Source organism: Pipistrellus hanaki (genome assembly GCF_964339955.1).
Source record: "Pipistrellus hanaki genome assembly, chromosome: 20".
In the NCBI taxonomy this organism is placed as follows: domain Eukaryota; kingdom Metazoa; phylum Chordata; class Mammalia; order Chiroptera; family Vespertilionidae; genus Pipistrellus; species Pipistrellus hanaki.
In genome coordinates, this window is record NC_140522.1 from 7220796 (window position 1) to 7234597 (window position 13802).

Below are 13802 nucleotides of genomic sequence, written 5' to 3' on the forward strand. Positions count from 1 at the left end.
CATACTTCAGTTGCAGACTCCATCCCTGAGCCTGGTTGGAGCTTGTATAGGAGACAGCCAATGGATGTGTCGCTCTCACATCAATGTTTCTCTCTGTGTGTGTCTCCTCTCCCTTCCACTCTCTCTAAAAATCAATAGAAAAATATACTCTGGTGAGGATTAACAAAAAAAAATAAATAAATAACAAGGCCTAAAATTATACCCAAGTGTTTATACATACGTGTACACGCGTGTTTCAGTCTTTCGGAGTGTGTGGGTTTGGATTTACAATTCTTCCTTTACAGCTAATGATCTCCTTCCGTTAGGTTAACCAGGCAGACGTTCAGAAATTTCTTATTAAAAGGAAAAATCCTTTCTCTCTCTTCCCCAACTAAGCCAGTGTACCTTAATGCAATGATGATATGTTGGAGCCGACAGTTGTCAAAGCAGCGTATTACTGTGATGCCATAATGACACCCTGTCTCCGCAAAGCAGTCATGTTTGCTCAAATCACACGCTGCACACTGGCTGCCTGACACGGCACTTCACGCGCCTGCATCCCCTTCCTTTGCTGTCGCCCCTCTGACAATAGCAGCCGCTGCCCATTTTGTTCCAGAGCGAGTCACGCTTTGCCACTTTGGAGGGCCATTAGTTGAAAGCTCTTGCAAAGTAGCTGCTGGAAGTTGTAACTCGGGCTGCCAGGTCCTGGGCTCTGTAGCCTGGGCCTCCCTCCTCAGTCTTGGGGAATTACCTGCCCCCCATTCTCCCCCCCCCCAAAAAAAAAACATGAAAAGAAAACAAATGAATTAATTCATTCAAGATTTATTGTTACTTAAAAAAAATTACTTAAATCATTAATCTGGCGATTTCAGAAGGTGGAAGATTCTGAATCCAGTGCTCCTAGATTCATTCCCATTGTGAATAGGTAAGCCTAGTGATTAGGGGTGGAATCTGGTACCCTTCTGGTATTCTGTAATTCAGTGAGGGTGCTAAGGACCCTATTTCTCTCTCTCCCTCCCCCCACTCCTCTCTCTCTCCCTCCCTCCCTCCCTCCCTCCCTCCCTCCCTCCCTCTCTCTCTCTCTCTCCCTCTCTCCTTCCCTCCCTCCCTCCTTCTCTCTCTCCCCTTTCTCTTTTTGTATTTGTAAACTTGCATACAATTTTTGAATATAAACTGACAGTGTGTTTGGAATTTATAAGGATAGGTACATTTTTTAGCCCTTAAGGGTGACGAGAAAGAGAAAAAAAGAGTGACTTGTTTAATTGTCATTCATTGAGCCTATTCAGGTGTCTGTCCCTGATTTAGTAAAAGTTTCAAAAATCTTTGCCTCCTGTTACAATCAGGAGGACCAAAGAAGACCTGTATATACGTTTCTTAAAAAAATTTATTCACCATTTTTTACATTGGGAACAAAAGTAGCAAATAAATTTGAATTTTATGTGAAATATAGCTGTTCGTGAAGGATTTATATTTTGATGACTGGGATAATATATAAACCAGTGGAATATTCCAGCATTTGACAATTAAAATATTGGCTCTGCTTAAGTCCCATGTGGGAAATAATGGGACCCCAAGACGCATATACAGGTCTGAGAAAATTCACTGTAATTCACTCAAAATCACACATTTACCTGGATCTCACTAGGCTCTGAAAACAATTAAGCTTGCTTGATGATTATAATATAAATTGAATATTCACTTACAGCTTATCTTTGATTCTTATTCTTTCTTTCTCTCTATAGATATACCATTAATTTTCAAAAATTACACATTTATGTGGTCCAGCACCAAGAAGTTTTATTTGCCTAATTTTTAGTGTCTAACACCAAATATAAAATTTACCTTTTTGGACCCTTAAGCAGGGCGAGGCAATGAGTTTCTAGGATGAAACATGGAAATCAGAATTATTTGGGACTTAGCTCAAATTGTTGAAAATGCTTTTCAAAGCACTGACATTTATTTCCCTGGTCTCGGGAAGGCTTTTTAACCCCTCAAACATAGTTTCTTATACAGAAACTAAACATTTGCTGTTGCTTTTTTTTTACATTATTTCCCCCCCTGGTTTGATTTCAGGGTGTTTGCTCAGAGAAGGTTTTTAGAAAATCGGTCTTATTCCCTTGTGCTATTCATCATTTTATTTTTAAAAATTGATCTGAGAGAGAAAGAAACATCCATCTGTTGTGCCACTTATTTATATATTTATTGGTTGATTCTTGTACATGCCCTGACCAGGGATCGAACCCACAACCTTGGTATATTGGGATGATGCTCTAACGAACTAAACTATCCGACCAGGGCTCATCATTTCTCTTAAAATAAAAGCAACTGTACTAAGGCTTTAAAATAAATATTTCCCACAGTTTTCAGCACGCAATTTCTATGCATAATTCTTAACTAAATTCAGGTTTTTATTAATCCAATGTGACCTGGAATTTCTGCGTTAACAGCACAATGTGGAATTGGGCTTATTCTCTTTGGCTGCAGATAAAGCCATCATCTTGAAAATGGCTCTTTCTGACAAAAAGGTGTTCTTTTGAAATAAAGTCTTATTCACTACATTCCTCTTAGAGTTAATGCGAATTTTAGTGCCTCTAATTTTAGATTGAAGTGAAGTCTAGAATAAAACCCACCAGCTGACAATTGAATTTATAGATAGTTGTGAATATTTCAGGCTTGAATAATAGAGCTATAGAATCTCAGAGACAGAGAGGGAGAGAATTAAGACCCGCCGTGGTTCTCGCGGATAATGTAATGGTGCCGAGGAAGTGTTCAGTGTAATGAGCTAAGAAGTCATTAGGAGTCAGCTGTGCTCTCTTGGAGATTTTGTTTAGGCCTCGCTACCACCCTGAAGAGGGGGCCCAACAGGGACTACCACCCCCCCCAAGCCAGTGTGCTATCTCCTACAGCCCCTTTTTGCTCATGGTTGAGCTGAGGATGGAATAGCTTTCCATTTTTTAAGAAATCAGTCCACACCTTTAAAATGTCTGTTGGCATCAGACATGGCTGCCCTGAGCTTTGGAGTCAGACCTGAGGTTGGGGCTTAAATCTGGTTCTGTTTTGTGAAGTGCTCAGCTAGTGCCTGGCACCTTACAAGCACTTGATACATGGCAACGTGGCTATTATGATTTTAATTGGGCAAAAGATGTACATGCAGGAGGTTGTTCATTTCTGAAAAGAACCATGGACCACTTAAAATAATTAAAATTAAAGTAATACATTAAGCCCAGCTGGTTTGGCTCAGTGGTTGAGCATCCACCCATGAACCAGGAGGTCACATTTTGATTCCCAGGGCACATGCCTGGGTTGTGTGGAGGAAGCAGCCAATCAATGATTTTCTCTCTTCATTGATGTTTCTGTCTCTCTCTCCCTCTCCCTTCCTCTCTGAAATCAATAAAAATATAGTTTAAAAAAAAAAAAAAGACTTGGTGTTGGCGGGCAGTTTCGAAAGAGTTAATTGTCATAGCTGTGAGAAATTCAGAGCCGGAGAGAGGAGAGGGAACAGCCATGTTTTAATACCCTAATAACTTCCAACTCGGGTCTCAGATCGTAATGTATGTGCGAAGAGTCCAGTAATTATAAGGTAATGAGTGGAGTGTGGTGGGGTAAGTGCTCTAAATTAAAAGGGATTTGCAGGGCTGTTGTAAGTCAGCGCCGACCCGCTTTCTCTCAAACGTTGACTCGAGGAAAAGTGCTTCGCCCCGAGTGCTTGCGGGGAGCCAGGAGAGCGAGCTATTAATTACAGCGCTCGTTAGCAGTGACGGCACAGGCCGCAGATGCAGGGGGAGCGGGCACGGTGCAGGCTGGTGAGGGGGCGGTTCTTCCTTGTTCTTGTGAAAGGATAACATAAGTGGGTGGGCAGCAAGGGACAACATAAGTGGGTGGGCAGCAAGCAAGGTCTTTGGGGGTGGCCTTCTCTCTCCTATGTGCTATTCTTACGTCCTCATCCTGCAGAATGCAATGTCCAAGGTGCGAGATTATATATATATGAAGAGGCAAATGCTTGCTCTTGAGATGGTCTTCTTGGGATAGTAAACATTTCCTGATAGGAAATTCCATATTTTTGTTCACTTTATTATTATTTTTGTCGTTGTTAATCCCCACCCGAGGATATTTTTCTCATTGATTTTTAGAGAGAGTGGAAGGGAAAGGGGGAGATAGAGAGAGAGAGAAACATCGATGTGAGCAAGACACATCGGTTGGTTGCCTCCCGTGCATTCCCCTACTGGGATGGTCTGCAACAGAGATATGTGCCCTTGACTGGGAACCAAACCTGTCAGTCTGCAGGCCAATGTTCTCTCCACTGAGCTATCCCATCTAGGGCATATTTTTGTTCACTTTAGAGTAACAGAACAGTGCGGGAGGGGTGTGGAGGAGAGCATGAAATCTGTGCAGTGATCAAACATGACTGGATTTATAGTGAAGGAGATAATTGCATTCATTTGGCTGCTCCCCCAAATTCTGGCGAGTGACCATTACTCTGTGGGATTCCCATAAATCAACTTTCCACTGGGAAGCAATTATCTAAGTCCTTTTCTCAACTGTCACCTCTCCTTCCTATAGTGGGCTCTCCGAAGGTTCGCAGGGACTTTGCTAAAAGGGGTTTTGCACTATGACTGAGCTGGGAGAAAATAGGACCCATTATATCTTTTCATCTAATTACCTTTTCAGAAACTGGATCGCTTATGGGCCCAGCTAAGGAAGATGAGCAGGGTGTTCCTTTTAGATAAGAGAGTTTGTAGCCATAGATGTCCACATTTGTTTTCGGGAGGTTTCATGTTAAAAGACAAAAAAATGGGGACAAAAGGGAACCATCACAAATCTTTTTTTCCCCATCACAAAAGTTGATACCTTCTTATTTTGCTGAATATACAGTATCAGATTTATGGATGTGGGCACAGGTATATAATAGGCTCAAATGGCATTTACTGATTCATCTCTCCAACAGTGGCACATCACAAAAACACACAAGCATATTTATTCATCAGTGCTGGTCATCATTTCACTAACATTTGTGGGCTCCAGGAAGCAACCCTTAAACATCGGCTAAAATTTTATACTTGATGTCTTTCTACAGTGGTTCATGTCTGTGAAATAGAACCATTTGGATAAAGAAGCAAAGTGACTGAGGATATATTTCCTACGTGTCTTAGATCAATAAAAAAAAAAAACCCAGCTATGCTCATGGAAGAGGGCTGACAAATACCAATTACAGAGCCACAGACTCATCAGTTCAGTCTTGACAATGAAAGTTTGGTTCTACTCATAAGAAAATGGTTGCAGGATCGGACAGTGGGAGGGAAAAGTAGAGTGAAAATAGATGCGGTTTTAGACATGATTCGGACTCTGCAGATCACTCCTCTTCCATGGTACATTTAGTCTAGAGAGTTGATTTAGATCTTGTCTGTTGTTCACCAAGAGAAAGGTACAGTTAAAGGAATTGGACCCATTAGACATTTTGTTCATGGGCTGCCTAGGCATTTATATGTAGCCCTGTCATGGCCTTATGCTGATTCCCTTCCTGTAGAGCAAGAGGTATTGACTAGAGAATGAATGATGGGAAATCTCTAGGTCTTACAAGGGGCAATGTCTTTAAGATTTGAATCCTTTGTTTTTCCTCCTTTTATTCTTCCCTTTCACTTTCTCTATTTCCTTTTTTAATCTTCTCTTTGCTTCTGCCTCTTTTGGTGGCTGTGTTTGACTCTCTCTCTTTCCTTCTCTTTCTCCCTCTCTCTCTCTCTCTCCCTGAATCCCAGGCTTCTCTGCAGAATGTCAAACAAAGATCGACACATTGATTCCAGCTGTTCGTCCTTCATCAAGACGGAACCCTCCAGTCCGGCCTCCCTGACGGACAGCGTCAACCACCACAGCCCAGGTGGCTCCTCGGACGCCAGCGGGAGCTACAGTTCAACCATGAATGGCCACCAGAACGGACTTGACTCGCCGCCTCTCTACCCTTCCGCCCCGATCCTCGGAGGCAGTGGGCCTGTCAGGAAACTGTATGACGACTGCTCCAGCACCATTGTGGAAGACCCCCAGACCAAGTGCGAATACATGCTCAACTCCATGCCCAAGAGACTGTGTTTGGTTTGCGGGGACATCGCCTCTGGGTACCACTACGGGGTCGCGTCGTGTGAAGCCTGCAAGGCGTTCTTTAAGAGGACGATCCAAGGTTAGTGTGGCATCTGGGGATCTCTTACCCTCTTCCAACCTCATGTGATGGTTGGTCGGTTGGTTTCCCTAGTTCTTATCCTCATTCATCAAGTTTCATTGTCTTAGTTCTATCTTTTTTTTTTTTTTAATATGTTTTTATTGATTTCAAAGAGGGAGAGTGAGAGAGAGAAACATCAATGATGAGAGAGAATCATTGATCTGCCTCCTGTACACCCCTTATTGGGTATCCAGCCCACAACTCTGGGCATGTGCCCGAACAAGGAATCAAACCATGATCTCCTGGGTCATAGGTCAATGCTCAGCCACTTAGCAACACGAGCTGGGCTGGAAACATCACTATAGCCTATTTATAAAACTGCAAAAGTCAGTAATGAAGCATACTTCTGGTCTTTGGGTCCTTACCAGTCATTGTCTACCATGTTAGAATACTGAGGCCAAAGCCAGTTTGGCTCAGTGGATAGAGCATCAGCCTGCGGACTGAAGGGTCCTAGGTTCCACTCCTGTCAAGGGCATGTTCCTTGGTTGCGGCAAATCCCCAGTAGGAGGTATGCAGGAGGCAGCTGATCGATGTTCCTCTCTCATCCATGTTTCTAAATCTCTGTCCCTTTCCCTTCCTCTCTTAAAAAAATCAATAAAATATATTTAAATAATAAAAAAAAGAATACTGAGGTCACATTAGCTAAAATTTAAATGTTGGTGATTTGATTTTGTTAACTTAGAATACACAGCTCTGGATCCAGCTACATAAAGATAAGCAAATATTTGGGGATAAATCAACAAATACTGTGTATTCTGATGTATGAAGGAAGTTCTCAGTATGAAAAACATTCCCACTTTCTCAACAAATACGGGTGTTCCCCCAAAATGTATACACACTTTAATATCTGGTAGCTCAATTTTGAAAATGAAATGTATTTTAATAAACGCTGCCTTTATAATTATTAAAAGTGTGTGTATACATTATTTTGGGACATCCTATATTTTCTGAGGACCTACTGTGTGCCAGGCCACTTGCTGGCTGGACTTTTATTTTTTATCTACTGTATTTTCCGGCGTATAAGACTCCCCCTAATTTTACAGTTAAAACATAGGTTTAGGCCTAAATTCGCTGTATAAGACTACCCCCCACTTCCGAGGCAACACCAGTTCTTTTTTTAATAGACCACCTCTCTGACTCTGGCCAATCTGAGCAGGCTTTTTACTAGAACACAGTGTCGTCTTATACGCCGGAAAATATGGTACATTTTATTACAATGTTGTTTCCAGAGTTTGGTGGGTTGGGGTTAAATTCCTCATACAAATGACTTGAGAGAAAGCCGGGCATTTTGGGGTGTGGGGGTTTAAACTCTTTGGTCCTCAGTACATTTCCTAAAGATAGAACAAGTATTTGAACCAATTTCCTGAGAGTTGTTTAAACAAATCAACTAGCTTCGCTATTATTAGCTCTGCAGCAGCTACTGAGCAATCCCTGGGCTGAAGCAGTGGGAATTCTGGGCCCGGTTCTTCCCTCGGATGCTGAAACGCGACCAGGAGCCTCGCTGAGCAGGGCCCGGGCTGATCTTGGCATTGATGTATATGCTCAGCTCCGCTCCATATTGGAGCGAGCAACTTGCAAGGGTTCCGAGCCGGAGACAGAGATGTCACTGTCCAGATTAGCGCTCTGGGCTTGCCCACCTGGCTGTGCTTGAGTTGGCAGCTGGGCGCACTGGGTGAGGCCACGTGGCTAGCTCCCTCGGCAGGTGACTGGCCACGGTCCTTACTTAGCCCCAGAGAGGCAGTGAGGCACATGAAGGGATTAAATTGTGAAAGTATAATATAATAATCAGGGCAATAATGATAAGGAAGATTGGAACTGCCACTCCTTTCTGCGGCCAAACAGCGATGGCATTTGAATTCCTAAGATGTTGAAGGTGCCCAAATCTCTCCTATCATCATGGATTATTATTATTTTTTTTTAAATTCTCACTCAAGGATATATTCCATCCATTTTTAGAGAGAGTGGAAGAGAGAGGAGAAGACAGAGAGAAACATGGATGCGAGAGAAACATATTGATTGGTTGCCCCCTGCATGAGCCACAACCAGGGCCCCTCCAGGGAGGAGCCTGCAACCCAGGAACATGCCCTTGACCAGAATCAAACCCGGGACCCTTTGGCCCACAGTCCGACATTCTATTCACTGAGCCAAACCACCTAGGGCTTATCATGGATTCTTATCCAGATTCTGAAATGGCCATAGAATCCATTGTCAAGCCTTCAGGCAGGATTGCAGCCAAACCATCTTTGAGGTCTCATAGCCTCTCTCTTCCCTCCTTTAAAAAGCTCCAGAGAAGAAGACAGGCTTATGCAACATGCCTCTAAGACCAAGTCTCGCAGCCCTTGTGGCCACTGCATTATGTAAGTGGGTTTCTACTCTCATTGACTTGGCCAAGGGACGTATACACCCAAAGGCCTTATCACAGGGCCTGGTTCCTCCTTAGGATCCTTCGCTCTCGTTGCAGCAATTTATTTCTGAGGTTAGTTATATGATATTTAATGCTATACATTTTAAAAGCTGGGGGAAATTCTTCTTACCTTGAGAGCCCAAAGAACGTTTATCCAGAGCATTTTTTGAGAAAAGTAATGGGAATTGTTCTTTTCAAAGCTGAATGTGATATTCTGGCTGTGAAAGGCAATTCATTATAGATTTCAGGGAAAGTCAACCAGAAAGGCACATTTTATTTATTGGCTGTTTTCAAGTTATCATTGGACAACGATTGAATTAGGTCAGCCCGTAGCTAGGTAAAAATCAAGGTGTGTTTTTTTGTTTCTTTGTTTTTTCTGTTAACCAAACGTTGTTTAGAAGACTTTGACAGTTCTAACCTATCATCCAACGGGGTTACAATAGAGGCAACGATTTCAATGTTATTTTCCTAGAGTTATTAAATTATTCTGATTTTTTTTTTCTAATTCTAGTTTTGTAGTTTTGGCTTAAACTCATAAATGAGTGGAAGTTTTTTTTTTGTTGTTTTTTTTTTTAAATCTTTGGGAACCTTGCTACTGAGGCACAAGAAGAAAAATACCTTTATATAAAAAATAGTCAACACATATTTCATTATTTAATACACAAAACCTTAACCTCCCTGAAGTTTTTATTTCTCTATAAGAATATGGAAAGTGCCTGGCAGGCATGGCTCAGTGGTTGAACATGGACCTATGAACCAGGAGTTCACGGTTCGATTCCCTGTCAGGGCACATCATTGATGTTTCTCTCTCCCTCTCTCTCTCCCTTCTTCTCTGAAATCAATAAGAATACATTTTTAAAAGATTAGGCATTTGCTTGCAAGTTATATGCTAAAGGTTATGGGCATGGCCTGTGGGATTGATGCCCCTGACTTTTTTTTTTAAAATATTTTATTGATTTTTTACAGAGAGGAAGGGAGTGAGATAGAGAGCCAGAAATGTCAATGAGAGAGAAGCATCGACCAGCTGCCTCCTGCACACCCCCTACCAGGGATGTGCCCGCAACCAAGTACATGCCCTTGACCAGAATCGAACCCGGGACCTTTCAGTCCGCAGACCGATGCTCTACCACTGAGCCAAACCGGTTTCGGCGCCCCTGACTTCTTTTCACCTGAATTGCTGACTTTCTCTTGAACAGGGCATATTCCTGGAGTCTCATTCCTAGACGTTACCTTTTCTTTGCCATCAGAGCTGATTTGGTCTTAGAATAGAATATTCGCAGCACAGAAGGATATAGGTACTTACACATTGTCTGTTACAGCATATGAATTTCCCAAGGAAACATAATAAATTAACTTCTATTTAACTTAGTTTTCAGAGAAAGTAATTAGCCTGGTTTGTACATGGAAGCTTTAAATCTCAAACATGTTCTAAAATTTAAGATCCAAAATATGATGGTAATGCATCAATTGACTTGAAGAATCTCAGTGATTTATAAGGGCAGATGCAATACTCAATTAAATATTGAGGTAATATTTTCAAAAGAAATATTGTCTAGAATTTATTTGCTCTAACTCAGAGCTTGCTTTAGATGGAAGTCTGACGTTTTCATGTTTCTGTGTTTTGTTTTTTTCTGGCATCGGATGCCAGTTATGTCTGGTTTTTGTTTTGTTATTTTTTTTGAAATGCATTAATGTTGCTAAATTATGAATGAGAACTATTATTCTACTCCTGCTATTTTAACAGCTATCTTCAGTGTTTACTTCAACAGTAAAATTGAGTATTGCAGACTTTCTTTGTTGGCAGAGAATGTACAATGTGTGAACGGATGTCTCAGGAAATAGCGTCATTTGCAGTTTTATTTTTTAGTTTTAACTTAACAGACCTGCTTCTTGGAATCAATAAGTACTTTAAAAAAAAACACCTTAAAGTTGCCCTCTTAGTGCAGTAGGCAGCGTGTCAGTCTCCTAAAAAACCACCTTACTGCCTTTTACAATGGCTACACCGTTTTCCGTCTCACCAACAAGGGTCCAACTTCTCTGCACCCTCTCTAGAATTTACCATGCCTATTTTTCCCCCTCCTCTCCCTCTTCCTTGTTCTCCTCTTGAGTTTAATATAATGCCTTTGTTGTACCTGTAATAGATGAAGAGTGTGTTCATTTATCATCACAGTAATTGATCTGTTAGTTTTTATTTCTTTTTTATTTCATTTTTTATTAAGGTATTATATGTGTACATATCTTACCAGTCCCCCCCCCCACCAACTCCTATACATGCCCTCCCTCCCCAGAGTTTTGCGTCCATTGGTTATGCTTATATGCATGCATACAGATCCTTCAGTTGATCTCTTATCTCCCCAGCCCCTCCCTCACCTCCCCGCTGTAATTTGACAGTCTGTTTGTTGCTTTACTGTCTCTGCTAGTTTTAAGAATGTGCCACACATGTTGGGCGGTTACTTCTCTGTGCCTGAAGTTCCACATCTACAAATAACATAATGATGTGATGAAGCCTGTGCTCTGACCTGGCCTCATATATTTGAAAAGCTTTTGAAGTATCCGATAATTTTAGAATTAATTTTTCTAGTGAGGTTTTTAGTCCATGGGCAATTTTTTCATTCATTTTTCAACATAGTGAATTACAAGAATGTTCCCAAAGTTGTGGTTCAATGATAGTAAAGGTTTATAAAGAGGAGGTGGACAGAAGTTAAGTCTTAACACTATTTTGTGTTTTTATAAACCATTTTCAGAAATCTCCTACATATGAAGTTTGAGAGTTCAACTCTTTAGTAAACCAGTTTTCTGTCTCGGTTCCCTGGATGTTATCCATTAACCCTCATTTTGCCACTGGATTTTTAGTTGTTAGTTTCAGGGATTGGGAACGTCTGTCCCATATAAGGCCCTCGAAATCATGTTGCTCTGGCCCTGACAAGACATTAGTTAATTAAATGTTTGCCCAAATATAGCAGGCTAACGTTGTAAGGCAATCATTTTGTATGGCCCTTGAATGATGTTATAAATATCCAATGGCCCTTGGAATAAAAGGAATAAATGTACACATAGAAACGTTTTCTATCCAAAGGTAGTGGCTGCATGATACTTACTTACCATTTCTTTCTTTCATCAAGTGTATTTTTTAACAATCTCCCAATCCCATTTTTTTTATAGTCATATGTTTTAAAAGAAATATAAGCAAACTCATATCAGATTGTTAAAAATTTGTAAGCAGGAAAGCAATATTGAAAAGTTGATGGTGAATACTGAGCACAACACATTTTTATTTGGGGGGGGGGGCGGTAGGGTTAGCTCAGGTATAATGCCTTTCTTGTGACAGATCATCTTTGAGGGCTTTTATTTAGACTCCTGTGACAGGATCCCTACACTATAGCAATTCAAAAATAAAGAAGGCCCTGATGGTGTGGCTCAGTGGTTGAACTTCAACCCATGAACCAAGAGGTCTCCAATTCGATTCCTGGTCAGGGCACATCCCCAGTAGAGGTGGTGCAAGAGACAGCCAGTCTATGTTTCTCCCTCATTGATGTTTCCATCTCTCTCTCCCTCTCCCTTCGTTTCTCTCTAAAAATAAATAAAACATTTAAAAAAAATGAAGATGAAGAGACTGTACACATCACGAAGGGAAAATCCCACATTGCAGGACCACAGTGTCTTTTGCAAGAAGATAGCATTCTGCCAAAGCTGAACACATTGCATTCCTGTGGAACTTGAGAGACCTTTATTTCTCCATCATTTTCAGCAGCGAGTATGTTTTTATTACACTCACGATTCTCTTTGAAATGCATTCCAGAGCTTGCCTTCCTGGTGGCAGATTATTATTTTCTTCTATCATGAACAATAGCATTATTTTGGGATCTTTAAGTTATATTGTTTACAACCGGACACCTGTTGCTTTGGCGACAGGTTTGTTTGGTTTCTGTGCAGCTACCCTGCCACAGACCACGGTGGTGCCGAGATAAGTTGAGGGATTTCTTTCTGAGGTGTTGAGAGATGCCATTCTCTTAAAAGCAACCCTATCCTCTCCCACAGCTGCCCCTGCTCCGTAAGTCTGACAACAGCCAAAGACAATGCCAATACCCATCCTCACCCTGCCTCGCCAACATCACAACTTCCTTTCCAACCATCAGCAATAGCAACACAAAGCTGCCTCTCAGAGGAGAGGAATCCCATTTTCTGTCTCTGTGCCAGGCAGCACTCAATGACTTTCAAAAGCTTAGAGCTGGGCAGCATTGTGTCATAGTTCAGAGCATGGATTGTATTTAGTTTTAATTTTTTTTCAATGACAGAGGACATTCCATATTATTTTATGTTAGTTTTAGGTATACAGCACAGTGGTTAGACAATCATATACTTTAAAATATATATTTTTTATTGATTTCAGAGAGGAAGGGAGGAGGAGAGTTAGAAACATCAATGATGAGAGATAATCAATGATTGGCTGTCTCCCGCACTCCTCCTACTGGGGAAGGAACACGCAACATGGGCATGTGTCCCTGACCGGAATCGGACCAAGGACCCTTCAGTCTGCAGGCTGATGCTCTCTCCACTGAGCCAAACCAGCTAGGGCGACAATCATATACTTTGCAAAGGGCCCCCCCTGGTATTTCTAGTTCCCACCTGACACCATATGTAGTTATGACAGTGTTATTGACAATCTTCTCTAGGCTGTACTTTACCAATACCCATGATTGCTTTGTACTGCCAATCCCTTCACCTTTGACATCAAATCCTATTGCCCCTCCCCTGTGGCAAGTATCAGTCAAGAGCACAGACTTGGCATCCAGTGTGACTGGGTTAAAATCCTGCTCAGGCGCTTGCTAACCGTGCGATGCTGGGTGAGTTAGCTCTTGTCTCAGTGCCTTAATTCTCTCATCTGCAGAATGGGGGTTCAGCGATGTGAAGTACATAGAGGAATGCCTGGCACTTTAATGCTTATTCTAGGTATTGACAAGTAAGTTTTAATGGGGGCATTTAAGGATTATTAGACTGGATGTCAGGGTATTTGAGTTTTAGTCTTTCCTGCAATTAATTAGCCCATATCTTTGTAAAGATGGTCAGGTGTAAGTGAGTACATATTCGTCCATGTGTCTATGTGGTCTGCAAAAAGCCAAGGGGCAGAACCAACTGGAATGTAGGATCTCTTTGAAGCTTAATATCTTATAAATCTGTGTTGTTGCTTTTTGCCAAAACCACCATTGGTGG

General features: G+C 41.6%; 1 protein-coding gene across 4 annotated transcripts in view; it reads left to right on the forward strand.

The window, feature by feature from the left end:
* ESRRG (estrogen related receptor gamma) overlaps positions 1-13802 on the forward strand; it is a 414670-nt gene that overhangs the window by 281878 nt on the left and 118990 nt on the right. For all 4 annotated transcript variants that reach the window (XM_084868918.1, XM_084868917.1, XM_084868916.1 and 1 more), the window contains one exon: positions 5733-6148. In XM_084868918.1, coding sequence (XP_084725044.1) covers positions 5746-6148 — 403 coding nt within the window. In that variant the 5' untranslated portion in view covers positions 5733-5745. The remainder of the gene's footprint in view (positions 1-5732; positions 6149-13802) is intronic.